At 37.4% G+C, this 26,403-nt stretch overlaps 1 protein-coding gene across 6 annotated transcripts in view; it reads right to left on the reverse strand.

Annotated features, from left to right (window-relative positions):
* The window catches only part of GLIS3 (GLIS family zinc finger 3), a 163,992-nt gene that overhangs the window by 124,902 nt on the left and 12,687 nt on the right, over window positions 1–26,403 (reverse strand). For all 6 annotated transcript variants that reach the window (XM_069001657.1, XM_069001656.1, XM_069001655.1 and 3 more), the window contains exon 2: window positions 2,940–3,147. In XM_069001657.1, coding sequence (XP_068857758.1) covers window positions 2,940–3,070 — 131 coding nt within the window. In that variant the 5' untranslated portion in view covers window positions 3,071–3,147. The remainder of the gene's footprint in view (window positions 1–2,939; window positions 3,148–26,403) is intronic.

Here is a 26,403-nt window from a genome sequence, read left to right on the forward strand (position 1 = left end):
TTTAAACAGCACTTGCAAAACAGACCACTGACAAAAAGCACAATTAGCATGCTGACTACCATTTGCATTGAGAGAAACGAGAAAAATGAGACTGCTCTGTCAGGTCAGTCTTGTATACCATTTAGATCTAAAGGGATGACTGTTTGTGAAAAAGTTGATTTAGGCTGCTGGGTCTGTTTTCAATGGGCTTTGTTAAAGCACAGTTCATTATAGAGCGATTAAATCGGGCTAGTATGCTGTGACCCCAAATACAGATCCACAGTTTTCAACAGAGCAAGACAAGTAAGCCAGGTCTGACTTCTCCAGGTTATGCTGTATATATTCGTACCTAGAAAATATAAGGAGAGGATGGGGGTGTTTTGCTAGATTGTTTCTTTAAATTTTTATTTTCTCTTTTATGAATAAAGAGAAAGAAATTGTGCATCGATAAAAGGTCTATTTTTGTACTGACAAGAATTTTAATCAGATGCCAGGACCAGTGTCATACAAAAAGCTACTAATGCCTAACACAAAGGGACATATCCATCAGTGAATCTGAAGAAAAACTGTCTTTTAAAAGTCTCATAATAGGACAAAAATAAAAAGCTGGCCCAGAATTTCAAGTATACAATAAGTAAGAGCCAGATATTCTGAAAAAGCTTGGATTCCAGCTCCCAAAAAAATGAAGATTTATTTAAACTTCAGCCAACACTGTGACTAAGTAAGTAGTCTTCTAGTGGGGGGAAAATAAATACACCTAATATGAAAATGAAGGACAAGATCTATCAGAGTGCCAGACTCTCAGATGGTATTAATTGACACATCTGCTTATTGTAAGGTAAACCACCTTGAGTTTGAACCAGATCTTTCATTATCATTTACAAGAGATTACTTGCAATTACACTATATTCTCCCTCTTTGTACAGAGGCCACAATGTCAGAGTATAATCCAGAATCTTAAACATAAACACGGAAGAGTGAAAACTATGTTTTTTTTCTCTTTTCATGGTCTTCCATTTACTAGCTAAGAACCCTTTGCTCTTTCCCAGGTCCTTTTTTGTCAAAGCAAATAGCAGTATTACACCTGGTTTCAAGCAACACAACTGAATACTCCAAGAAAGTTCTGCAGAAACTCAAAAAAGATGGGGGAGGTTTTATCCCTCGTGGTCTGTACACCAGAATATGATGCTATCTGTAGCAAAACTCTCATTTTGCCAACTGTTTTCTTTCTTCCAACAGTAAAAATCAAGAAAATTCCCTCTGGCTTTGGTAAATTCAGCAAATAATCTGGTTTGGATTGAGCTGCCAGAACACAGCTTGTAGTGCTGAGAGATCAAATCCAGAGAAGGCACTCTGCCCAGGAAGAATCAGTCAATTTCATTTAGGCAAAAGCAGTTTACAGCTGAAGAAATTTAATCAAAAAATAAAACAAAAGCTCAAAACCCAACAACAAATAACCACCCCCCCCCAAAAATCACAAACAAACAAACAAAACCCCAAACTGTTTTGACAACCTGTGAGTTAAAAATCTGAGTTTAAACTTGTTTTGTCCTACAAAACAGATAATTTGAGGTCAAGATTGCTGAAACGGACACTCTTTGAGAGACAAACTTATTTTATAACACCTTCATTGATAAATCATTAAAAGATACTCTAGGGACACCACAGCCTTGGTTCTGCCAGAGTTTCAACTTCTGTTTGCCCTTAGTAAATGTTTCTTTGAAATAAAACAAAAACTGTATAACTGAGTACTGACACAGTACATCCAACCACATATTCAGTGTTTGGAACCATACAGGCACCCCTAAAACTTAAATAACAATTATATAATTATATTTTTCTAGCATCAGTTTTATTTGATCTGAAAGGCATGTCTTTGGATTTGTCATTTGTCATCATCCTAGCACTGAATTGTTTTTGCTGACATGTTTACATAGGAAGCATAATTAATTTTTTAAATTTTCACAGGGGAGGCAGTCTTCTCAATTGAAGTGACAGAAATGTTAAAAATTATCCCAAGAGTAAAGCAAGGTTTTCTTCCAGCTGTACAAAACAAACTTTAATTATTTCAAGAATGTTCCTTGGCTTGTAATAAAGCAACATAGCAAAATGTAAACTGCTTTGAGAATAAAGACTCTTGTGGTCTTTTATAAATCAGAAACTACATTTCAACTCAGTAGGCAACGGGGAATGTAGATTCCAAAATAACACACTAGAGTGTTTTCTCCTTGCATGCTTAACATCCAGGGATGTGTCTAATGTATTTGTAGGGTGGTTGTCAAAAACCTGTTTTCCTCTAACTCATGTTTGTTGACAATACTCATAGTCATAATCTCAAAACTTATTTAAGCATTTAAAATGAATTAATAAGTATTTATCTGTAGGGTAGTGATACAAAAGGGCAACATTCACAGGAAGAGGTCATAGTTTTCTTTAGCTTCTCAACAGAACTAGGAAAATTAACACGTTGTCAGAGCCAATTGATCTGATCAACTTTATTATGTAAACAAACCATTTGAAAGCAAAAGTACTTGATGAGGAGAGAGGAACATGTGCAGAGCATTTACATTTTTTTGTCTGTCCTTAGAGTTATTTGACAGGCACCAACATGACACTCTTAGCACTATGCAGATGTAACATGTGGACTATTTCTACTTTCATCCTCCATAACATTTCCTGTATCTAGTACAAAAATCTAGTTCATGACTATAAAACAGCATTTATCTAATAAAAAAGTCCTATCATCCACAGATTTTGTGTGGCCGAATTTCACCCATTATTTGAATGATCCGAACAGTATAATTATAGCTGATCTGAATTAAATTGCATGGAATTCAGCTTCCTGTAGCATAACAGAGAATGATTTTCTGATTTTAATAATCAGAAACGTCACATTTTAATCACAGAAGAATTAAACCCCCTCCTTTTAAAGTACTGAAGATAAAAAGGCAATTGAGCACCTTGTATCTGACAGAGAAGCGCTCCGGCTGGAAGCATCCATAGACCTCTGTAAGCTAGGGCTGATCTGGTTGCATGCTGCTGAAAGCTGATTTGCCAAAGGTGAAAGAGGTCCCAGCTGTTGAACTGTCATGGGATTGCTGGTGACTACTGTATTGTTGCCGCTGCCTTTTCCAATGGACTTGTGCTTGCGTCCATAACCAAGACCTCCTAAAATAAACAAAGCAGGTTACTATTTATCTCTCATGAAGCTGTGATGAGGCACAGAACTCACATCACTTTGCAAAGTCCAGAAAGTAATGGGAATCCTAAGATGAGAGCAAAACAGGGGACCTACACAAGAATTTTGCAAACTTCTTTGCAGAACATAAAAAGCAATAATTCGACAGGGGAATTAATAGATTCTGCATGCGTAAAACATGTGCTGACATACATAAACTAATGACCAGACATGATGGAAAAACATCAGAAAAAACACGAGGTAAAACAGCAGCCCTCAGCTGAGGGACAGCTTTCTGTGAAGAAGACAGGAAGAGAGAACCCAAGGCGGCTACCAGAACACTGCCATACCCCGAGTCCTACCAAGCTCCACAGCTCCAAGCCGTTGCAAGCCCTTCCATCATTCCTACCACCAGCCATGCAAAAAGCAAGGACACCACCAATATGCACACAGACTGCAGTGCTGGCTGCATAGTTTCACCAGCAGGAGAGAGTTACAGCTTGGAACCCAGCATTCCTCTGAGGGCTAGGTAGAGGAATCTGAGCTGAATCAAAACTTAGAAGCATTCTGGACTTTCTTTAAATGCCACAGTCTGCTCTTAATCACTGCTGCCGTGACTCAAACTGATGGCTATACACAGTAGCACCAAAGGCAGCTGGCCATTGGGATGTACCATCAAAACGCCCATGTACCTTGTGTTGTGAGTTAGGTCACAGGAGGTGGTTTACAAGATTGCCTCCATCAAACCACATTTAGAGCAGAAAGTTAAAATGCAGGTCATAATATGGAAGTTGTTGGACATCTAGCAAAATCTCATCACAGTTGGAAATTAATAATTAGACAATTCACATTTCTAGCTGCTTCCCTGTGTTCAGAATACTCCACAAAGCAGGATAGCAACATCAGGACAAGCAGTGAAAAGTATTTCAATGTAAACTATTTTCCTAAACTAAATCTACTTTTGACATGGTTGTACAACTCATAGAAGTTTTTCTCCAGGTTCTTCAGATGGGTTGTGGACTGCAGGAAGAAGTACATTAAGGCATTTATGGCCCTCCCAGTCAAAGGAGGAAAACCCAAATCCTTCAATCCCCTCTAGATCAAATAGTTCCAAGGACAAACATATAAAGAGAATTCCTTATTCTGCTCTCAACTCCACTGTGGACACCAGAACAAAGCATTTAAGCTCTTGTAGGATTACTGTCTGTTCCCACTACAGATGTTTAATTAAATCAAAAGAAAAAGAAAGGCATTTTAATTTCTTTCCTGTAAAGCAGCAACATTCATATTTTGAACTCACTAAAACTAAATCAGTGTGCTACTCAGCAGTTGACTTCATAATGTTACAGAGAATTAAATTGTAACCAGTAGCAAATATTAGGCAAAAAATGTAAATTGCCTCTGATAATAACATGAACACTACTCCCCTTAGCAAAAAGCTGGATGGGGTGAAATAAAAAATTTACAAGCCCCATTCACGCTATAAAAAACACATATATGCCTATATGTGTGTGTGTATCATAAATGTTTAGTTAGCTATTTTTCAGGAAAGTGCCTTTAGTATGTAGAACCAAAGACATTCCGCACCAAATGATATAAAAGAGAAGCGTGCTATAACAGTGTAGGAAATCCCACTGGTTTTGACACTGAAATACAGTTGTGATGCTTCCAGAGTGTGTGTATATATATATAAAAATCTTGGTAAGACATAAACCTACTATTTAGCATTGAGAAAATGTGCCAAATATATACTGATCCTTTCCTGGATGACACCCTCCACCTAAAAGCCACTTTTAACAAATTTCAGCAGTAACAATAGTATCTACTTTATCATATCAGGAAATCAGGGACTGCACATTTGCCAGATTTCCATTAGGGAAAGGCCATAGGTCATCTCAAATAACAATCTGCAATGACACAGTGAAATTGCTGTTTATTCATGATTAAACCTGAGCTGCTTGGAACTTATATGTCAGAAAAAAGCAAATCCTAGCAGCAAAACCGGAAAAGAGCGTACTGTTAAACGTTGCATCCTCAGTGCATCCTGGTTTCCTTTTCTAAGGGTCTGCTAATATTACAGGGTCTGCTAATATTATCTCTGTATAAACAGTACCTCAGGCATGCCAACAGCAGGTAAGACAATTTGTTGTGTTATGGTAAGGATGATGGCCAAACATGGCCTGGTTGCTAGCCACTGAAAGGAAAACATGAGAAATTAAGTACTTTGGAGAGACTGTATTACTGGAATGATAAACAAAAGTAATGCAAGACTCTAGTCCTCATGAACATTTCTCTGATGTGGAAACAGAAGCAAAAGGTTTTGTTCTTTTTACCACTGACAAACATTTGCTGTTATGAGGAAAAATAACAATTCTTCCACTTAAAAGAAGGCAAGGGAGATTATCATGGAAGAATACATCATCAGCTCCCACCACTTAAAGAGACTGCGAAGTAAAAGACTGCTGCTATGAAAAGCAAAGTCATAAAATTTCATCAACTGCTTCATATAGGCGTAAATGTGTCAAAAGACCATCATTAATACCTTGTTTGTGCCCTGCAGGTCACTGAACAGTGTCAATTTGATCTGAATCAGGCAGCAGCATACAATCCCACATATGTTGAACTAAGTCTGAGCACAAGATAAGAAGCTTATGCTGACTTCAAGACCACTACAAAAGTACAGACCACATCTGATCCAGCATAAAGTTAAACAGGTGCAACATGGACATCTGACCTGTTATGAGCCTGCGGCTAAAAGGCAAGCTGCCCTGAATGTGTGTTCAGAAGCTCTGAAAAAATCAGAATGACTATGTCCAAAATCAGCATTTGACATCATATACCCAATGTGCCAGAGAAGCCCTCAGTCCAGGTTTCCTGTATCATTGTCCCAAAGCCTGAAAATTTCAGGACAGTGAAAGGACGAGAAAATCCTTTGTGCCTTGAATCCACATCAGCTGAGATAAATGGGAAACCCTGTGGAGGATATCAGTGGGTTTTAAATGACACTGGAGATTCTAAGAAAAATATGTGAAACTAATATTTTAAATAAGCAAAAGAAGTAATTTCTTTTCTTTTATACTAGGATATAAATCAGAAGACAGTCCAATAAAGGCAACAACAACTGCGGAGGTGGAATCAGTCCTGCAGTAGCTCACAGTAAGAGTTACAGCTGAATAGAGCAGGTCCTTTATTCCAAATAAACATATTAACACATAAACCAAAGCTGATCCTTATCAATAAATAATAGTTAACAAGTAAAAACAGTAAAAATATTTTATGGAAATATTTTAATCCATTCACTTCCTCATTCATTAGCCTGCCTATTTTGCCTGTTCATTTTCTATAGCTGGTTAATAGCTAAGCTTCACTCAACCTTGAAATGCAAAATTATTTCACTGCAATCTTCTGAAGAACATTCAAAGAATGCAGAAAAATACAACTACTTTAGATACACAGAATTTTAGGTAAGATTTTCTTAATTATATAATTCTCTTACTTTTTGGAGGCAGAGTATGATACAAACTTAGTTTCATTTAAAAACCATTTTTTTTCATCAGATATTGATTGAAAACCAACCAATTCCTTTGTCTACTTCTCCATGTCAAGAGCAGTAATTTGTTAATTCTGCCAAGTAACTCAGGTTAAAAAATGAAACTACTTCACCAAACCTTTGAAATTGTAAATTATGTTTCCCATATATAAATCACAGTCAACAAAAACATATAAAAGCAAAACCAGTTTTAATTGTTAGGTGTTCTGAAACACACTACATACATACCTAATACATAACACCAGATCAAATTCAAACATCTCTTTGATCAATCAATTTTGTGGTTACTGAACTAATCACTATGAAACAAAGCTACTAAAGTGATCTGAAAACCTGTCCCTTGTTACTGCTAGAGTAACAGGTAGAAATAAAAGAATTGCAACAAAGGAGAAAAAGTTCATTTCCCTAGGGGATTTTCTGTGTCCACATACACAGAAAATGTACACATTAAGAGCTTTGGAAGTGGATGGTTTCAATGTTTCCCTTCTATTGGGCTTCCAGTCTTGTTCGTGTGGACTCTCTATTCACCAAAATGGGGAGAAAAGGGCACAAGCAAAAAAGCATACTGTTAGACAATAAATACTGAAGAGGACAGAGACCAAAGGACTAAGGCAGACTCTGTGAATGTATTCCTCTTATGGATTAAAGGCACCAAGGCTTTTTGAAAACACATTTGGCCTTTTTTCACGACACATTTAATCTTTTGGATGTTGCAGCCCCCAGCTACCACACACATCTTTTCTCTGTGTGTCTCCGTATCTGCCAGGGTTGTTGATACCCTTTTTGGAGGGGTGGGCTTCATAGTAGCTGGTAACTGAACAAACTCAAATGTTTGCATAGAAGACTTGCTTCCTGATGGTAATATCTCAATACCTCACACCCTGAGCCTGTCAAAGTTTTCAAGCTTCCCCTGCAGCAATTTTAGTTGTATTATTAATGACTGCTAGAGAGCTAGCTCTTGTCCCTTTGTCCTTAAACTAAACAGCTAGATTTCTGTTGTTTCTGCAGCCATCTAAGAGGCACTACTGCACAACTATGTGACACTAGCTGCAGGGCAGTGGATATCAGACCCCTTTGAATTTTCTTTCAGTGTGTTAAACTGGAGCTTCAAAGGGGAACAAACATATATTAAAAAAGGCAGTATAGGGGGAATATTGTCATTTGCCTCTCATGACCATATGATCAGACAAAATCTTTGCAATTTGGAAATCTGGGCTTCTTCTAATTGGCATCATACCCTGAAGTCCAAATCTTTTTAGAAGACCTTGAGGTTTCTAGGTGAATGACACAAAAATTCAGTCACAAGTACAGTAGGTATGAGCTTTTTTATGGCATTCAAGCTGGAGTTTTTCAGAGTACAAGTAAATTATTAAACTATGACTCAAAAAGTTGCTGAATTATCATTCGTGTTGCAAGTCTTACAAAATATTGTGGTTTCTCAACTGCACTACACACAGATACTACATGATAGTGAAAGTGATTCTTAGCATTTATTATCTTTAAAAACAAAAAAAATCAAGGATTTGTAGTTAGAAAATTTTGAAATTAAGATCCTAAAAGCTCAGTTTTTAACGTCATGGTTATGATCATAGTTTACAGTTTTCTTAACACAAGTAGCAATGACTTTTTAGTAACAAGTTTTCTTCAAATCCTCTGGCAGTGTCCAATCTGAACACCAAGTTAGACCATTAATCTGACTAGTGTTGTATATACCCATGTTCTTAACTGTTTACAGAGACTTAATCTTTACAATCAATAAAAATAATCTCAGGAAAATACACTAAACAGAATTATATGATGGCATGGTATTAAGAGAAAGTACTGTGCATGCACTTTAAATATTCTTCATACTTTGAATCTTGTAAAGGCAGTTTTTTCGCTATCAGAGTGTGCTTGATAAATTAACTTGCACTAATTTCCAATGCTCTTTGCAATCATTGTATGAAGTAATCAAGCATGTACTTGCAGCAACTCTACTGTGAGACAAAAGAGACTGACAAAGCACAATGAAAAACAATGTCTCCCTTCAACTGGAACCAAGGTAAAAAATTATCCAGAACCGACCAGTAAAAACAATACCTCACAGGTGATTAACTTAGCTGGTTTAGAGCAGACAGCAATGAGATCACCTACTTCTATGGAACATTTTAACCACTAAATTTAAACAAACGAAAACAGTGGTCTTGTAATGACTAAACTAAGACTATATTATAAAAGAGTCAGGTTCGGGAAACTTCCATGAAAGAACAGAGACAGTAAAACAAAGATTTTCAATTAGATCTACAGACATCTGTAATATCTCTTACTAATTTTGAATCCAGTTTATTTATATCAGGAAGACCCATCACTTATTAAAAAGTTATTTTGAAAGGTACTTTGTTTGCTTATTTTGCATAAAACATAAGAAGTTATCAGTTAACCAGTGCACACACAAGTTAATGTTTAACTGAACTAAAATAGAAATGTTTTAGCTGCAATGGGTAACTCCCTATTTGTTATCAGTAACATTAGATGACTTCAGCTTTTGTCCTTATTAGGATATTACGGTATGTGCTCTTCTATTGCAGAAAACTTACAGCTTTACACCTCTGGTTTGCGCTATTACTTCTCCACAGTATTACTAACCAGTTTCTACTTACAAAACTTAGCCTGACCATTTAGTTTGTATTTCTGAAATATTAATATGCTGTGCAAGCCTCATAATCAAATAACTGGGATAAAACAAGAAAAATTCCACTAGCAGTGCAATATATTAATCTAATGGTGAATAATATCAGGTGAAAAAAACCCAACAAGTTTCATGTTTTAAGTTTCAGTACTGGCCAGCTTCTTAAAATACCACTACAATACAGACAGAGAGAAAAATATTATTACAGTCAAAATGTAACTTTACAGATATTTGAAAGAACATAAGATAATTGTATTGGAATTAGAGATAATACCTTCCAGCTCCAGTGCCACTAGGCAGTTACTGCCTGAATCTGACCTAAATAAACACACATATATCAGCATGTGTGTGAGAGCACACACTACAATTTCACTTATATGTGGCTTTACTTGGGAAGCAGATAAAAAAATAATATTGGTAAAACTTCCTCCTATATTATGAATTATAGGACTCAAATGAAATCAATAGGGAAACACTTTGCCCAGTGTTTAAACAGTGTTGCAGTCATCTGCAAAATAAGTGAATTGATTCCAGCAATTTTGTTGGAATACTTCTTTGTATTTTGTATCTTTGTTGATACCATCTGATTGCAATGCAGCCACCTATGGAGGGGCAGTAAGAAAACATTCTAGAAAAATTAATTCTCTGTACTATGTAACACTTCACCTGCCACAACAACTTCTAGCACTGTTCAACCTTCACTGCACATCTGTGCTTTTCTTCATGTTAGAAATACATTCTTGGAATATTTTCCATTAATTCCTGATTTTTTTTCCCCTCAGTTTTAATTAAAACATGCTCAGATAACTCGTTACTGAATGTTCTTAGTGTTTTTGAACATACCACATCAGAGCTTTGCTATCTGTAACTCTGGGCACGTGTAGATCCATTACTCTAAAGACCTTATCATTCCACGTATCAAAGCAAATCAGCACAGCAATGTACCCTCTGTTCAGATAGTAGTTTCTGATTTCTTGCTGTGTTCACTGGACTGCTATCTTCCTTGTGGCATACCTTATACATGCTTCTCCTGTCAGCCTGCCTGCATGGGCAGTGATGGGAAGAACAAGACCCCTTCCTCCAAGCCCCAGGCAAAGGGAAGATCTTCTGTCTCCTTTACCCACTTAGAAACGAGGATGCAGCAGAGCACCAAGAGTAAGGGGACAGATTCTCAGCAGATTAAGGCTGCCTTAACTCCAGTGCTCTATGACAACATCCTCCAAGTAAAACCTGCCACCATCTGTGCAGGAGTCCTGAGCAGAGGAGAGAGGAGCAAGAAGACTGCTTTCTACCTCCAGCATGGGGCAGGTCTCAGTCTTTGCCACCTAATACATCACTGCCAGACTGTGCTGGACATCATGATGCAGCAATAGCATGAGTTCAGCAAAAAAAGCACACAATAAAGGTGTTAATGTTCAACTCTAATCCCATGTGAGGCTCCTTTTCTAAATCTTTACAGATATTATAAAGGTATTTGACTGCTGTTTCTCAGAAAAGCATCTTTCCTCCTTTACGAGACCAAAACATACCAGGATCAGAAAAAAAAAAAAAAAAGATAAATGCCAACCTGTTGAATAGTTATATCCATTTAAAACTGGTGACAAATGTTAACATGGAAAGAACTTCAGAAACTGCAGTATGGAAGCAGGAATCTAAGTAACTTGCAGTCACATTCAGTATGTTTTTGTTTCCCAGATAAAGTCAATTGTTCAAGGACACTGCGACATAATTTTTCAAACAGTGTTGTCCCTGAGTTCGAGCAGTACATTTTTTTCTTTCCTCACACTAAAAACAAGATACTGTTTAAGGTTGCTCCTCCTAAAAGATAAGAATGTTATTCCAGTTGTCAGTTTAACCAGGCAGAAATAACAAGCATACAGCCCACATAACATACATATTCTAAGAGGCTTTATACTCAGTTAATTAGTTTAACTATTGCTTTCATGGTTCATTTAAAACTTTTATGCTTCATTAAATATCAGTATATTTTATCACCTCAGAAAAACTTCTCTGTAAAAAGACAATTGTCTTTTCAAGTGATAATCTTGTTAACTAATATATACATTTCAAGCATGTCCATCAGACACCAGCAAAGTCTGAATTGCTACAGTAGCACTATCTCAAGCCATTATGCAAATTTCTTTCCACACACAATGGAAATTTTTTTTTTTTTCTGAAACAAAAGTACTTTGTCAAGGAAAAGAAAATTATTTTGACACGTTATTTTCATCATTTAAGAAGTTCCCACAGTGATCTTTTGCTGTTCCACCTTCACAACAACTAGCTCAAATATACCCTGGATTCAGTAAGTGTAAATATATTGCCAAAAGTCCTTAATTCATAAAGTCAGAAAATCATGTCCTTAAGGAAGCATAAAAATCAATTAAACTAATAGTTACAAGTATGTAGAACCCAAAAGCCAAGTGAAATTCATAAAACAAACTCATGTGGTTACCAGATCATCTGTCCTACCAGAAAGGTTTACTTACTTATGCATAGTATGAATTTTCTCAATTCAGGAGATAGGAGTACATCAGAGCTATTTGGAAGAACATTTTCTAGACTGAGAAATTAGTCCTTACAAGTCCACCAGCCTGATTACCACAAATTCACTGGAAATTTCCACTACTATCTTCACATACAACCATTCTATGAAATGTATGGCCAATAAGTTATAATAGAATGACTGTGGTTCTTATTACTCCAACTGACTTTTAGAGGAGGCCACCATCAGCATCTTCATGGTTCAAACAAAACTTTCTACTTGTCTTGCCACCTTAGCTCTTCATGTCAATGAGAGGCAAACCCTGGGAAAATTATACAAACAGCCAGAAGTATTTAAAATCTGTATTGGCACTACATGCTTCCACTCCTCTCAAAGCTTTAGACATTTTTCTTTCAATTTTATTCTTTATTCTTTTCATCAGCCCAAGGCATACTAACTAATTGGAGTTTCCCAGGTCTTTTGTTGTTGTTACCAAAAAGAAAAAAACAAAAAGAAAGCTTGTTTCATCTTTTTAAAGTGAGTCCATCTACCTTCCACAAAGCCAGGCTAATAAGAGGGAGGATTAAGGCCAATTGAATGGCTTAGGTCCCTGAATACCAGTCCTGCTCCTTCCCTTAGCTGTCATCCTTGCCAAAATTGATTTACAGAGAATGACGTCTTAACCACAGCTATTACTTTGCGAAGAGGAGGCTGCTGTGTTGGCAGGGTTTGGCAGCCAAAGTTGGCTACTGACTAAGGTCTGAGGTAAAGACACAGGAAACCACAGTGGTATTCCAATGCAATGGTGTCTGTGAGGGCCATCTGAACGGCGGAAAGAAGTGCTCACAGACAAAGGCATAAAAAAGGCAAGTGTTTGCGTGCTCTGCTGAGCTGAGCACGTTACAGGGTAGAAACCCACACAAATGTCCTGATGGACACTGAAATCTTTTTAAGAAGCTGGTCAACCCAACAGCGTATCTCTCCTCCATACCTCTAAAAAATTCAAGTGGTAACCATCTTTATGTTAGTTTGAGAGAGAGAATGTGCTAAATAGGTAAGAGTAAAATATTCAAAATGGATCATGTGATTTTTGAGGACATCATCCCAGTGAATTTCAGTGAAGTTAAATTCACAAGTATATAAGTAATTTTTTACAAACAGAACCTGGCTTTATGAGCTGCTATGGTAATTTTTCAAACTTCTGTCATATGCAAGTGTTCATGTGTTTTTTCATACAATTTAGTGTATACTATTTTATTATTCTGGTGTGATTTTCATTAAATTGTAAGGATTTGATTCCCTGCAATGCAGGGACTGCAATTCCCTGAAGTCAATGTGAATGGGATATAAATCTCTTACAGTCAGATGTCATTGTATTCTAGTAACACTGAAATCTACACTCTATTCTACAGTTCATGAAATTTTATGTTAGAAAACATGTTTGAAATATACTGCATGCTAAAAATGCAAAGCAAAGCCCATTCCACTTCCAAAAGGCTAAACCAGGCTAACAGAGAAGACTTAAAGTTCTTATAATTGAAGAAAAGACAATAACCAAAACAATTGTTATAATATTTTATCTTTTATATTACTAGCTTCTCTTCCTCAAACAACATTCAAGAATCAAGTCTGCATGGGCAGGCTGAGTGAAGAAAGAGTATGTTTGCAGTCTGGTTTTGAGAGTTTTCAGTAAGTGCCCAGATGTCAGTTGCTGGCTGACAGATGCCCACCCAGCTGGTCTCTCCCCCTGCACCCAGTATAGCACAGATAGCACAGGAGAAGAAAAGATGGGAAAAGCTCCTGGGTCAAGATAAGGACAGTATAATAAAAAATGCAAAAACATCATGCAGAAGCAAAGCAAAATAAGAAATGTATTCACTACTTTCCATCAGCAGGCAGGTGTCCAGCCACTTCCTCAGTCCAGGCAGCAGTTGCTCAGTAAGATGAATGCCATCACCAGAAATGCCCCCTACATCCTCCTCCTTTCATATGACTGAGCACATCATACAATATCGAACATCCCCTTGGTCAGCTGGGGTCAGCTGTCTGGGTTGTGTTCCCTCCCAGCCTCTTGCACACCCCTTTCATAGTGGCCTTTTTTTTGGTAGGGTGATGGAGAGAAAACCTTGACACCATGCAAGCATTGCTTACCAAGAACCGAAACACTGGTGTGTTATCACTGGTTTGTTATCAAGACTAACTGGTCAAAAATGCAAACCCCAGCACCGTATGGGCTGCTATGAAGAAAGTTAACTGCATCCAGACAGATGCAGTGTACTTCATGTGGAAAAATTCAAATAAATATTAGGAGACTCCTCTGGAAAAGAAAAATACATGGGGAACCAGCTCAGTGGGGTAAGGAGGAGAAGCATTTCCCAGTGAATGTCCAGACTTCAGGCATCACTGCAGAATTCAAATTTACTTCTAAAACCATTAGCATTTTGAAAAGTGAAATGTTTTCCCGTTGTGATTTTAGTTTAAAATATGTGAGAAAAAGGAAAATTAAACATTTAATAGGTATTAAACACTCAAGCTTTCTATTGAAATAATGTAGTTGTAGGATTTCACAAGGCTTACACTTTCAGGAAAGAAAGCAATTTGTTTTAAAATAAGGGATGTCTTACTGGTTTCAGAAAACACCAAGAGTTTTGAATATGAATACTTTCATTTTATTCACTCTGAATAATTAAAAGCCAGTTTCTCTTTTAATCACATAAAGGTTGTTGCTCTTTTAATCAGCAGGTGTTCTTTCAAAAGGATGTTTTGGCCTGAGAAACCAAAGAAAAGAGGAATCCTGAAGGCTAAGCCAAAGATATGTCTATAGCTGAACTTTTGCCCTTATAGATGCATCCATTAGGTGGTGAAACATGCTTATGTGATTAAGAATAATATGATTTTGTTTCATGTGCATTCTTAGTAGTACCCAGCTGTAATACCTATCGAGAAACAAAAAATCTTTACTGTAGCAGGTATTTATTGTGTGAGGCTGATTGTGTTGCATTTCTGCTCATGGAATAAGATTTTTAAAAGAATCGACATTTAAATTAACAACTCATAAACAGGTAACTGTAAAGTCTGAAGTTTTCATGACTACATTTTGATCTCCTCCACGTTTTCTACTCCTCTAATCCTGCTACAGTCATGACAAATTTTTTAAGTAGACAACCACCTTGTCTTTCAAAAGGCTGCAGCTAAGGGACAGGAAAAAGCCATCAATATTTCAAAGGTTATCCATGGGCTAAAGAAGGGTGCTTCACGGAACATATTATGCAATCTTCCCAGTCTTATTCAACTTGTTTATCAACAACATGGACAAAGGGATCAAATGCACCCTCAGCAAGTTTGCTGATGATACAAAATCGAGGGAAATGGCTGATACACCTGAAGGCTGTGCTGCCATCCTGTGGGACCATGACAGGCTGAGAACTGGGCATGGAGAATCAAGTTCAACAAAGGCAAGTGTAGGGTTCTGCACTGGGGGAGGAATAACCCCAAGTACCAGTAACAGACTGGAAGCTAACCTGCTGGGAAGCAGCTCTGCAGAGATGGACCAGGATATCTGAATGACAATCACAAGCTGACCATGAACCACCAGTACCCTTGCAGCCAGGAGGGCCAACGGTATCCTGGGGTGCATTAGGAAGAGCATTGCCAGCTGGTGCCATCACAGGGAGGTGATCCTGTCCCTCTACTCAGCCTTAGTGAGGCCACATCTGGAGTGCTGCGCCCAGTTCTGTGCTCATCAGGACAAGAGAGACACAGAGCTGGTCAGTACAGGAGAGACAAGAAGAGGGTCCAGCAGGGGCAACAAAGATCATGGGGGGACTGGAACATCCCACTTATGAGGAGAGACTGCAGGAGCTGGGCCTGTTTAATCTGGAGAAGAAAAGATAGAGGGGATCTCATCAATACATATAAATATCTCAAAGGCGGGTGCCAAGAGGATGGTGTCAGACTCTTTTCAGTAGTGCACATGACAGGATGAGAAGCAATGGCCATAAACTAAAACACGAGAAGTTCCACCTCAACATGAGGGTGGCTGAGCACTGGAACAGGCTGCCCAGTGAGGTTGTGGAGTCTCCCACTCTGGAGATGTTCAAAACTCACCTGGACATGTTTCTGTGTAGCTTGCTCTGAGTGACCCTGCCTTGTCAGGGGGATTGGACTAAATTATCTCCCAAGATCCCTTCCAAGCCTAAAAATTCTGTGATTCTGTGTTCTTTGTGATATTAGTTTGAAAAAGTACAATGTGGTTGGCCAAATGGATAAACAACCCAACAACCTGACCATGTGCAGTGATGTAAATCCTTGGGAATAGGCTATCTCACATCAGTAAAGGTGTGGAAATTCTTCATTTATGGGACTGGATCACAGCTGTGATCAGAATAAACCTATACATTTCAACTAAATCATATCAATCTCAATAGCCACACCCAAAATTTCTATTTTAATGAAACAATAAAAGTCACTTATTGGAAGCATTTTTGTTAGGACCATAACTTAGCCCCTGGTTTCTAGTTTACAAGTCTTTAAAAATCATTTCTTTCTCTATGAATTTTTTAAAAGAAAGAAATCTTGATCAAGTTATAACATGCTAGGTATTCACAAAGGAAAAAATGAGATTATTATCATTATGTTCAATGTTCAAACCCCTTGCAAAAGATTCCAATATCTAATTTAAGAGACTCATTTTAGAGATCTGTGGGTAAAGAACTATTCAAATCATTCAGTTTGACCATTAATGAACTTATAGGTTAGTATACGGTGAAGGAATTCACAAGAGCAATCATGTGGAAAGGAACTGCTCACGACTACTATTTGTTCTTGTTTTGCAGCACTTTTTTTTTTTTAGTCCAATCAATGTGGATTCCTTTCTGGTTTGACATACTACAAAGCTTTTTAAGTCTCCTCAGAGACTAAGGAATTCACAACCTTTCTTGAACCAGAATCCCCAAAACTGAATATACAAAGAAATGCAAAATAAAGGTCACCAAAAATATCATTGTTATTGTTTGCACAGAATCGATGTCCTGATGTTTGCTATATGACTGTACAAAAGTAAGTGAATTGCTGAAGCTCTTGAAAGGGCATTTTTATTAGTCAAGAATAGGAATGTATTTTGCTTGTATTCTTGAATACTCCCAAATCTACTTATAAATCAATACCACCCAATAAAAGACAAATTTACTTTCATAAAAATCAACTGTGAGGAAAAAAGTTAAAGATCACACTATATATATTCTTCCCCACATTAAAACCCTAGGTTGTAAACATATCTTCTGCTAAAAATACATAGTTTTACATGTTTTTTCCCTTGATGTTTTTGCTGAGTTACTTATTACACATAAAATGAGTGATAGAAGGCATTGCATGCCTCAAATGGTATTAGTGACTTGACATTCATCAACATTTTTTAACCACAGAGCCGTCTGTAAATGTACTCATGTGCATTTTCTTTTCACAGTCAAGCCACGACAGACTGGCAAGGGTACTGAGAAGACCCTGCTTGCCCTCCACCTCAACACCAAGGACACTGATCTCATGTTTATCAGCTGGCAATATAAGAATACCAAGATCAGGGTGTTTCAGCTACCCTCTGTAGTGCAAGAATCCAACTAGATGTTACCATGATGTCTACAACAGCAGGGAACTTGTTCAGTGCAGCTCCCAACCTACAGCTACCCGTTACACCTGCACCACACTCAGTCCCCACCTCTACTTCTGCAAATGTAAAGTGAGATTTTCAAAAAGTGCCAGCAAACCTTCTAATTCACCACATTAACATCTCAGGATCAGACAAAGTGTAACCATTTCTGAAGGCTTGAAAACAAGCAGTACCAGACTAACACAGCTATTCTTCTCTTAGGGGCCAGTAACAGGACAATGCACACTCCAAGACTGACCCTACAGTGTTGGTCTAGAAAAAGGCAGACAATAGTGACAAAAGAGTAAAGAAAAGAGTAAAGAAAAGTAAAGTAAAGAACTGCATCTGCCTAGTAAAACCTGTGAACTCTGAGGCGCGATACTTCCCAGGTCTCTCCTTCAGGAAGAGCAGCTTTTCAAAACTTCTCAAGTAACCTGAATCTCATTTACACAGATTTGGTCCTTGGTGTTCCACTTGGCTTGTAGCAGGGCAATTAGCAGCATAGTCTCTTTGTCCAGCTGGCAGAATTATACTGTGCTTAAGTAAACATGGGGCACATACACTTTGTTCTCCCTCTTCCTCCCACAGGTATCCCTTCACACACTTTCAGCTCTGACACACAATTTCAATTAGTATCGGTTTTACCAAAAGTCAAAGTAAAGAAATCCGCATCAACAAAACATATTACCTTCTGGTGCAAGAAGACTTCAGTCATTCACATGGCAGACATTTCACACTGCAGCTATACCTGCTCTGTATGTATGCCTTTCTCTAGCTGTATATAAAGTGTGTATTTTTAACACTAGGACACTGCTGCTTATCACGAGTGCTGTCACAGTAGCTCTTCATCACTCTATAAAGAAATTGGAGACTGAGAGGGGATTTGAGCACTGCTTCAAAAAGACTAAAAATAGAAGTTAGCAATGATGGCAAAATAACTAGAGAGCAAAGATGAAGATAGACTGGAAAAAAAACCACAGACAGAGAGTTGGAAAGCAAAAGTTACACTTTTTATGGCCCTCCACCTTATTTGATTTCACTGCCTCTGTTAAAGGACCACCTGTCCAAAGGTGCTTTTGACATGCACTATCAGTTTGGGGAAATGACAAGAACTACTCTGAGTCTTTACTGAGTTATCATGCCTGTCAAAAGCACTAATTTAGAGTTTATACTACTCACCATTGCCAAGAATTCACCTTCCACATTCAATTACAGGCTTAATGCAAAGAATCAAGCTGTAAAATTTTGAACAGGACTCAGCAGCATGTTGAAAATGTTTATCAGCATTCATAGACCGGGTCCGTTTCAGACAAAAAGACACATACAGAAGGCAAGTGACAGGTACTGGAGAGGTATGGCCACACACACTGGAGAGGTATGGCAATGCACAGCTATTAAGACACTTCCGTAATTTGCAGCTGTACATTTTTTGTGTGGTAACAGTCATAGATTTTGGCAGACAGAGTATTAGCAACATCTCAGAGCACCTTGAACAGGAATTGCTAGTAAGAAGGCAGCAAAACTGTAGTTAAGGGAAAGAAATTGCAGTTTTCCACAATAGGTAACAGACATGATCACAATGCAGATATTTCCCTTCCTGTGCAGTAGGCTAGGGGTTTTTTTCATATAAGGGGGAAAATAAGGCATCATGTCCTAATGCAATATAAAAAAGGCAGATGACGTGGTTTTTTGTTTCGGTGGTGAGAGTATTATCACAAACATTGAGAAGTAATCAGTGGCCACTGTTTTTCTGGTCACAAGTTAGACAGCTACACTGCTTGATTCACTTGTACGTAGGAATAAAGGACATCTGCATCTTTTCAATTTTGAATTTGTGCTGCATTAATAATGAGCATGTAAATTTAGGATAAGTACATAAACTACTATACAAATAGATAATAAGCAGAAATACTTAGAATATTTAGAATAGAAGACAATTAGAATATTCACCAGGAAAATGGATGAGAATAGACTCTAAGAAGCAAACCTTAAACCTTACATTGCATTAGCAGCAGCAACTGACTAATTTCAATCAAGTTACCTGAACCCTTCTGCACCCTTCACAACCAAGTATAAATGACTGAAAATATTGACGCTCAGTGTTTTCTTTCAATAATTCAAAACATTTTAAAAAATGTTTGCAGTCAGAAAATCAGATGCTTTGTTATTTCTTTAACAGTTTGTTTTTCCTTTTCTAGAACAATTCAAGGCTTTTGGAAAGTTTACAAAAGACAGCTAGACAAAAAGATCCTATATACCTTTTCAAAGATACTATTAATCTGTAAGTGATTTATCTTTGGCAGTTTGTAATCCAAACTCAATTGGCTTTCTTTTAACACTATTTTGCCATATTAATTTCCAAAAAATCTGTTCTTTGCAGAATTCCATACTACAGGATTTAATGAAAATGAAATAAATAAACCAGTTAAAACTTATAGAATCAAAATAAAATTTTCTTCTATACATTCAACACTTCTGCAGAAACAGCCAGTATAAGCACAGTTTTCTATTAGATTCTATAGAACTCCAGCATTTTCTAATAAAACTTCTATCACTCCTCCACAAATGCTAAAAATAAATCGCTCCAGCAACCTTTCATTCAAAGTTTCAACTTCACCTTTTGGCAAGAAGTTGTTACAATCTGAAAGAAATTGTCTTTCCACCTGCACAGAGCTACCACCTCTCTCAATGGAAGAGGTTTATTTTAAAAATTTCTAGATTAATAAAGAAACTACTGATGGAGACAGGGAACATTTATGCAGTATTAGCTGATAACAAAAATGTAAAAATGCCTGTTTTCATGGCCAACAGAAGACACAGCTCTGTAGAAAGAACCTCCCAGATCGTATTTTCAGAACTCTCTGAGAGAGCAGTGGGACTTACCTTCCCACTCTCAAGGCCCCATGGATAGCCATATTTTCTCCTCAGTACACTTTTTCTAGTACCATAGTCATCGATGTTCACAACAGTCTTCTAAAGAATACACACAAAGAAAGATCCTTTTCCTCATACTAGGAGGAAGATTTGTACACTGCGTTTTAGGTTTGAAGGCTTCAGCCATTTGCCTTTCAAAGAAAATATAAGAAAAAAAATTTTCTCCTTAAAAATGATAGTACACAGTGATAAGAAAATCCACAAGTCTAAATAAGTCTTTTGAATATTAAGACCAAAGTTATAAAAACAGATTTATAAACCCCACAGAAGAACTGAAGCTAATCACAAGCTAAACTTGAATCAAGAGTAGTGTTGGTAACTAATTATATATGTATTTGAATTACACTTTCTAACTCCAATCCTGGTTGCCCTATGTATACCGGTACTTTCATCTCCTGAAGTCCAGATGATGATCCTTTACTTCCGTTAGCCCTTAACCTTATACAGTGTAGTATTTAGGAGGCAAAAGATTTTCAGCATCTGTTTCCTGTATCAGATAATATTTACATCTGTCAAAGGCAAAATTTAAAATCAATATCTATTTAGACTTATTTTTCATATTAGACTCTTCACTGGACTTGCCGGGGTTGTTTTTTTCCCACACAAGTGGAAGAGAGAATTCATGCAAGCCACAAGTTTCAGTTTCTCCACCTCACAAAATTACAACTCACTGTACTTGCTCTTTGTAGTTAGTTTTCCTTTCCCATCACTGCTGCTGGAAGAAGCTGAGCTGTAGGAAGGTAAGAGTGCCAAGAAGATACAAATGAGGAGACAGAGTTACCTGAGGTACAGGATGAAGCTCCAAGGCACATGCTGCACAAGCGTGCTGGTTTCTAGAAATGCTGGTTGACAGAGCAGTCATAGAGGGAAAGGAGACAGAATTGTGATGCTGGGGTCACCAGCACTTACCCACATCCCAACTGATAGGGACCAGTGGCCTTTGGTAATCATCACACAGAAGACTCTGTGGAAAAGGCATGGGTGAATAGTTTTCCAGTAGCTAACCAGACACGTGGTCTGACTCATTTGTTTCTCAAGTATTTCCTTGGGCAGACTCAAAGCTGCTGCACATTTCAAACACCCAGTAAGTTTAACATCCTAGTGAGATATCAACCCTACCTAATTTCTGCACAAGACTGTCATGAGGCCAATAAAAGTTATAAAGCATTCAGCAGTTTCCATATTTAGCAAGAATTTTTTTTTTCTTTTGTGAGAAAGGAATTCAAAGCAGACATAGGAAAAAAAAAATTTAATTAATGGGCTTAGTCTTATACAAGTTTCTAGATGGAGTTAGCAATTTAACTATTAATTACACAAAGCCATTTTGTGAAACAAATTATTTCAACACCCATTCAAGTTAAGAGTAATAGACTCACCAAAAATTGACAGTTTTACTGGGATTTGAATACTGCCCAGATTTTGTGATTACAAATGAATGAATGGCTGTGAAAACATAAATCTAAATAAAATTAATTTCCTCATTTCTTTTCTCTATCCATTAATTTTTAAAATCCATTCAATGAACCAAAAAAAATTCATTATGACTTCCCTATTCCTTCTTCCATCTTGACAGCAAAACAAGTGCAGTTAAATAACAATTCTATGCAACCAATCCAGATGCCAGAAACAATATTGCCATCACATGAACCCAGTAATTTCAGAGACAAATACTCTGTTCTCTTATGAACACACATGATGCATTAAAAAATATATTACTTTTCACATGGAACTAAGATGTGTAACCACATTTCACACCAAAAAAGGGAAGTATCTAAGACAGTACGTGAAAGATGGGAAAGATACACAGTAAAAAGTCAATACAGAAAGCCACTTCTGGTGGTGCAGCAAATCTAGCAAGAATCCCAGTATAGTTTAAGTAGGTGACACCCACCAGCCTTACACCTCTCTGGACAAAGAGTCAGGGAGCAGCATTAACAATCCCATTGCTCATGGGTTGGCCACGGAGGACACACCGTGACCAACTCATCTTCCATCAGGTCTTGAGATCCCAAGATGAACAGCATTTCTCTTATATTACTAAAATTTTTTTAAGCATTTCCTCCTATTTGAAAGTCAACTAGTTTTATAGCTACTTGCTTATGCAAATAAATATCCAAGGAGCCATGTCCTAGTGCCAAAAGCATCAAAACACTCACAGGAAACAGTGGACTGTGTTAGAAGATATATTTCACTAATTAATTGACATCAATACTGGGTCAGTAGTTTTTTTACGAACAACATTTATTTGTGAATATTGATTGACAGGCCAATTATAGTTTGGTTAGCTGGAACTTGACAGCCAGCTGCAGATTTATTAACAAATGTTCCAACAGTAGTATACAACAAATGCAAGTTCAATCTAGGTCAAATATGCTATAACTGAACTCTGAAATAAGCCATTAAAAATGTCTCAGTAGGAAAGAACAAGCATGTTAAAGTGTATGTTATACAATTAAGAACTGTATTTACCTAACAAAGTGGTATGTCAGCAATGATGACAACTGCCTGTCATAATATACTGGTATTTGAATAAAGCATGAATTATGAATTTATTCTGGGTTTTCCCAAGTGCCATTTTAGTATCTATTTTCTTTTTAACTTTCCACGTAAAAATTACTAAACGACATCTAGAGATTTCTTTTTCCTTCTTTAAACTTGGTGCTCAAAACATTACTTAGGATATTTCCAAAACGTTCATAGTAAAACTCTTAGTAACCCCAAGGCCTTTACACTGGCCAAATCTCACTCATCTCAGAAACAGACAGACTAACTGTATTGCTTAACTGTAAAGTAAAGGTAACTTTTTTTAGTGCAAAAGCCAGAATATAACACTAGTTGAAAGTACTCAAGTAACATTAAAAAAAAAAAAAAAAAAGGCAAAATAATCAAAAGAGACATTCAGGTGAAATAAAGAGAAACCTTTTTCATCAAAACCCCAAGATTTGAGGATACTGAAAAGTAGACAGAAAACTTTTTCATTTCTGTATCTCCATCTTCAGTCAAGTCAATACTAAATACCACCTTAACAGAAAAACCAGTACAATATCATATGTTCATATGAAATCATCAGTCTTTGTGTTCATAACCAACAAAACCGGAATAAATTATAATATTAATAAAACATAATCCAGCCAAAACATTGCCTCTCTGAAGGGGAATTCAATATCTTTTTTGAACCTTTTTTTTGGAAATGACATGATAATATTTCTTCTTTCTTAAAGAAACAAACATTCCCAACATGCTTTCAAGGTCTTCTATCACACAGCTCCTGAAAATGCAAAGAAGCTGGGACAGCATGACCCGAGCAGTTATGTTCCTGATTGCATGGAGCAGTATGTTCCTTTTAGAAGGGGCAGCATCAAGGTCACCCCTGGAGAAGAGAGGAGCTGCTGGGCAGTTTTTGGCAGCTGCTGGGCTAGTGGAGGGAGACAGGGCTGGAGAGACTACAGGGTACAACACAGTGCCAGAATGGAGCAGAAGCACGGCTGTGGGTGGACAGAAAGTCACATCTCAGGGGAAACAGGCACAAAGACTTTGCAAAGGATTGGAAAGGACCATGCCTCACTGCACCCAACCCCCTGCACTGGCTGCCAGCAAGGACTCCATATATAAAGACCATAGGGCCTTTATGAATAAACATTTTTGTTTCTCTTCTTACTGCTTGTACTCTTTTTTTATGTTAGCTCTAGTTAACATCTAGCTCTAATCTCTTCTCTAGTTATGTTAGCTATCCTATTTTTTATAACAGGTTAATTTAGAGAACTTACATAAGGCCTGACCTATCTGTTTTATAAAGGCCAACCAGTATTCTCCATCAGCATTAACAGCTGTTACCTCCACTTGCAGCTGAAGAACTGGATAAGACATTGCATGGAAATTCCATTTCCAAAATCAAAAAAGTACTATTCAGTAGAGGTAAACCACTTTGGGACCACCAACACAGAAGGCAAATCTGCCAAATTTAATGATTTATGTTTTTAGTATTATCTTTGATCAATAGGAAAAGGAGAGAATATTTTGGGGTAAAAGTGACTTTGAAGCTTGCCACTTCCAGTTGGCATTTGCCATTTTCAATTTGCAAGCTTTTTATAGTGTTTTTTAAGTCACATTGCAAATTTTAATCTACTGGTGCTTTTTAATCTACTAGTTTTAATCTACTGTTAAATATTTTAGTAAATAATTCTTCAAATCTCAATTCGATAAAGGATTTTTACTAAATACAAGGTAGGAATCACCCAAAAAATTTGTAAAAGCAGGAAGACTTAGATTTTCCTGCAGATGATAGCAGTTCCATGAAACTTCAGGGAAAGAGCATTCCCACTGCTCTGCTGCAGACCCAAATATAGCTTCTTTAGTGGGAGAGAGATTTTAATCTGATGGAACTTATTTCCCTGCAGATGAGATACAGACCAGATAGCAGTGGCCAAGCACATTCTCTTTTTTATTTTCTTTTTGTTTGTTTGATTTGAGAGGAAAAAAAGGAGCGGACACTGCAAGGAAGTAAAAATGGAAAAGCATGTGATTACCAGGTACTGCATCCATTCACAATTGTTTAAATATATTTTCTGCTTCCTATTTATTGCCAATAAAATTTACTAAATTTTAAGGTTTATTTTCATTAAAAAATAACCAAGGTAGAGTCAGACAAAGCAACCTTTTCTGGACACGAAGGAATGCCTTCTGAAAGAAAATAACATTTTACCCTACCAGGCTGCCCTCAAAGCCACAGAACAATTCTGACAATGCAGATAAATCACACCAATGTGCAAAGAAATCCCTTACTAGAGCCCAAATATTAATTTCTGGGTACACCCCTGATTTCAAGAGGAATTTGGCTGGAGCCAGACTTGTTATCATTTCAGTGGACTAAATTTTTAGGCTTTTGAACATCTTGCAAGAGGCAAGTGCAGTGGGAAAGCCAGAAGCTTCCTCACTATTTCACACAGCTACCATGGATCAGCCAGGACACCAATCCTTCTCACAGGCTGAAGTTCAACCACACCAAGCACCAACAGGAGACTTGTGCCCTGAAGATGTTCCTTGGATGTTATGGGCCTACCATGTGAACACCTGACTGTCATATCAAAATTCTTTCCAGAAATTTTGCAAGGGAAATATTATGCAGCAACTGCTTTTTTGTAATAATGAAAGCTGGGGAAGGCATGTATCTTCTACTGACCTCTCAGCTTGGTACTGTCCTCAGCAAAAATTGTGAGACTCAGGGTTAAACAGAAAAACTTGAGGAGGTGGTGGTCCCTGCTCATTAATGCATAATAATCCACTATAGACAGGCTCTCCTCTCATTAACATTTGAAACCTCTAGCAAAGTGTCCTGGTTTAACTCCAGCCAGCAACTAAACCCCCACACTATTAATGTGTCAAATGGTTAGACTAAATAGGGATAGACTTCTCTAAAAAGCCCAGGAAAAGCCACTTAAACCATTGGTTTTATCAAACATATAGTGTCTGTAGAACTGACTACATGAAATCTCAACGAAATGAGATTTTTATCTCAAGTCCCATGTCATGTATTTAGAACTGCAGCTGGAGAATATTGCCTGAACATGTGGTTTGTTTGCTTGGTTCTTTTTTTTCACAAGGGCCTATGTATTCAGCTATACCCTGTATCACAAGACTGAGGGAGAGGGCTCACAGAAGGAAAAAGCTCATTCCCTAGTCCTGCCTCAGGCCCTCCTACATTTCATGTGAGATGTCTTCTTTACATCCCCTTCTGGGGAAAGTTCTGGTCCCCCACATTCTGGGGAGACTATGGAGCTGATTTCCAACTTCTGAAAAAATTCAACAGTTAATCAGCTTCAGCAGCACATGTAGCCCTCTGACACCTAAATAATTCTAAATCTCTCTAGAACCAATGTCAATGAAAAAACTGAAGGCCATGCTTATCACAAGCAGAATTTGACAAACATTGGTACAAAATGGCAGTATTTGACTTAGGCCCATAAAT

The sequence above is a fragment of the Aphelocoma coerulescens genome (assembly GCF_041296385.1).
Source record: "Aphelocoma coerulescens isolate FSJ_1873_10779 chromosome Z unlocalized genomic scaffold, UR_Acoe_1.0 ChrZ, whole genome shotgun sequence".
In the NCBI taxonomy this organism is placed as follows: domain Eukaryota; kingdom Metazoa; phylum Chordata; class Aves; order Passeriformes; family Corvidae; genus Aphelocoma; species Aphelocoma coerulescens.